Here is a 3,540-nt window from a genome sequence, read left to right as displayed (position 1 = left end):
TCTTTCTTTGGACCATAATGTGGGCTTTTGGATAGGGTTAGAAAGAAAGGATATCAAAAGGCTTAAAACAACTTAATGAGTTTAAAAAATTACAACTCTTGGAATCAGATTTCTTACAACAACCACAACTTTCTGCCCAGTTTCTTTGCTTGGGGACTTCTGGATTTCTATTTTGATGGAACCGAACCGTGAGGCTGCCTACATATCCTTAAAAGGAATCAGGTCGAACATAGTTCATGTCATAAAAATTATTTTGTTGTTATGATTTTTCTCTTTTCTTTTTCTTTCTCTATTTTCCTTTTCTTTGCTTTTATTCTTTTTCTTTTATTTTCTTTTCTTTTCCTTTTTTCACTCTTTTCCGTTCTTTTCTTTCTCTTTTCTATTTTCTTTTCTCTTTTTCTTCTTTACTCACCTTTTGCGCTCCTGTTTCCGAACTTTGCTACTGATTCAAAAAAGGGGTATGAAAGGAAATAAATAAAGCTCAAAGGGGTAACAAATGATAAAGTGTTTAGATAGCAGAACAAAATGCCTTCGTCATTCCAATCTTCAAAACATGTCAAGTACAAACAATGCAATTTAAACCAAAGAAATCATAAGTAATATCTTTTGACCGCATCAGAATTGATATCCATGTCTACACATTTGCCTTATATATCTGTCAAATACAAAGCACCATTGGACAACACTCTCGTTATGATGAACGACCCCTGCCAATTTGAGGCGAACTTGCCTTTTGCTTCAGCCTGATGTGGAAGGATGTGTTTCATTACTTGCTGACCCACTTCAAATTTCCGGGGATGCACCTTCTTGTTGTATGCTCTTGCCATTCTCTTTTGATACAGCTGGCCATGTCATACTGCTGCCAATCTTTTCTCATCAATCAACCTCAATTGCTCCAGACGGGTTTTGACCCACTCATCATCATCAATTTTGGCTTCAGCGACAATCCGAAGGGATAGAATTTCAACTTCAGCGGGTATCACCGCTTCTGTGCCATATACCAACAAATAAGGAGTTGTACCTACTAAAGTGCGCACAGTAGTGCGATAGCCCAATAAAGCAAAGGGCAACTTCTCATGCCATTGCCTGGAACCTTGCACCATTTTCCAAAGTATCTTCTTTATGTTTTTGTTGGCTGCCTCGGCTGCTCCGTTCGCCTTGGGCCGGTATGGGGTGGAGTTGCGATGTGTAATCTTAAACTATTGACACACTTTCTTCATCAAATGACTGTTAAGATTAGCACCATTATCTGTGATGATCACCTTTGGGATTCCGAACCGACAAATGATATTTGAATGAACAAAATCGACCACTGCCTTCTTGGTCACAGATTTGAAAGTTTTAGCTTCAACCCACTTAGTGAAATAGTCAATGGCCACCAGAATGAACCTGTGTCCATTGGATGCTGCTGGCTCAATTGGTCCGATGACATCCATACCCCAAGCAACAAAGGGCCATGGTGCGGACATTGTGTGCAATTCAGATGGCAGAGAATAAATCAAATCTCCGTGTACTTGGAATTGATGACATTTGCGCACGAAAGTGATACAATCTCGCTCCATGGTGAGCCAATAATAACCTGCTCGAAGAATATTCTTTGCCAGAGCATACCCACTCATATGCGGTCCGTAGAGTCCGGAATGTACTTCGGTCATGATAGTTGTGGCTTGCTTTGCATCGATGCACCTCAACAATCCGAGATTTGGAGTTCTTTTGTACGAAACTCCTCCACTGTAGAAAAATCCACTTGCCAAACATGGAATTGTTCTCTTTTGATCACTCGTGGCCTGTACTGGATACACCCCCATCTTGATATATTCTCTAATGTCATAAAACCATGGTTCACCATCAGATCTTCTTCAATAACATTACAGTAAGCATGCTGATCACGGACCTAGATATGCAAAGGGTCAACATAAGCTTTATTCAGATGGTGCAACATCGACGCCAAGGTAGCCAAAGCATCGGCAACCTCATTATGGATCCTTGGAATATGCCTGAACTCTACTGATCGAAACCGTTGACAAAGATCATGCAGACATTGTTGATATGGTATAAGCTTTAAATCCCGTGTCTCCCATTCTCCTTGAATCTGGTGCACCAGAAGGTCCGAGTCCCCCAAGACCAAGACTTCCTAGATTCCCATATCTACGGCTAGCCTTAGTCCCAGAATGCATGCCTTGTACTCAGCAATGTTGTTGGTACAGTAGAATCGCAGCTGGGCTGTAACAGGGTAGTGATGCCCTGTTTCAGAAATAAGCACTGCCTCTATCCCGACACCTTTCATGTTAGCAGCTCCATCAAAGAAAGGTTTCCAACTGGGATTTTCCTCCTTCTCGACCTCGTCAATTTGCATTACCTTTTCATCAGGAAAGTAAGTCTTCAAAGGTTCATATTCTTCGTCCACTGGGTTCTCGGCCAAGTGATCGGCCAAAGCTTGGGCTTTCATCGCCGTCTGAGTCACATATTCGATGTCAAACTCTGTGAGCAAGATCTGCCACTTTGCGAGCCTTCCTGTGGGCATGGGCTTCTGAAAGATATACTTTAAAGGATCCAAGTGAGAATGAGGTAAGTGGTGTAGGACGACAAGTAATGCTTCAACTTCTGTGCTACCCAAGTCAGGGCGCAACATGTCCTTTCAAGGGGAGTATACTTAACCTCATAAGATGTGAACTTCTTGCTGAGATAGTAGATGGCTTGCTCTTTTCTGCCAGTGATATCATGCTGACCCAACACACAACCAAATGATTTATGCAGGACTGTGAAATAAAGAATCAAAGGCCTTCCAGGCTCCGACAGGACCAACACAGGTGGGTTCGACAAATACTCTTTGATCTTATCAAATGCTTCCTGGAACTCGTCAGTCAATTTGACCGCAACATCCTTCTTTAGCAGCTTAAAGATGGGCTCACAAGTTGTCGTAAGCTGAGCAATAAACCTGCTGATGTAGTTCAGCCTCCCTAGCAGACTCATCACCTCGGTCTTGTTCTTTGGCAGGGGTAATTCTTGAATAACTTTAGTCTTTGACGGATCCAATTCAATTCCCCGCTGGCTGACTATGAATCCAACATTTTTCCGGATGGGACACCAAATGCACACTTTGCAGGGTTGAGTTTAAAATTGTACCTGCGGAGCCTTTGGAAGAACTTTCTCAAATCTTTGACGTGGTCCGACTGCTTCCGGGAGTTATGATCACAGCATCCACGTAAACCTCTATCTCTTTGTGTATCATGTCATGGAATACGGTTGTCATTGCCCTCATGTAAGTTGCCCCAGCGTTTTTAAAACCAAAATGCATGACCTTGTAGCAATATGTTCCCCATGGCATGATGAATGTCGTCTTTTCCGCATCTTCCTCATCCATTAAAATCTGATGATACCCCACATAGCAATCCACAAAAGATCCAATCTCATGCTTGGCACAATTATCAATCAAAATGTGGATATTTGGCAGTGGGAAGTTGTCCTTTGGACTTGCCTTGTTGAGATCACGGTAGTCAACACACACTCTAGTCTTACTATCCTTCTTTGGCACAGGCA

The 3,540-nt window shown here is 42.3% G+C and overlaps 1 protein-coding gene across 1 annotated transcript; it reads right to left on the bottom strand.

Annotated features, from left to right (window-relative positions):
• Positions 1-2,134: 2,134 nt before the first annotated feature.
• LOC138885865 (uncharacterized) lies at positions 2,135-2,973 on the bottom strand. Its single transcript, XM_070166855.1, has 2 exons — positions 2,730-2,973; positions 2,135-2,514 (listed from the first exon to the last, which is right to left on the bottom strand). Exons 1-2 carry the CDS (start codon positions 2,971-2,973, stop codon positions 2,135-2,137), a joined length of 624 nt encoding a protein of 207 aa, XP_070022956.1.
• Between the last annotated feature and the right edge of the window lie 567 nt (positions 2,974-3,540).

The sequence above is a fragment of the Nicotiana sylvestris genome, chromosome 2 (assembly GCF_000393655.2).
Source record: "Nicotiana sylvestris chromosome 2, ASM39365v2, whole genome shotgun sequence".
NCBI lineage: Eukaryota > Viridiplantae > Streptophyta > Magnoliopsida > Solanales > Solanaceae > Nicotiana > Nicotiana sylvestris.
The sequence above is the reverse complement of the archived record's forward strand: the minus strand, read 5'-3'. Positions and strand labels throughout refer to the sequence as shown.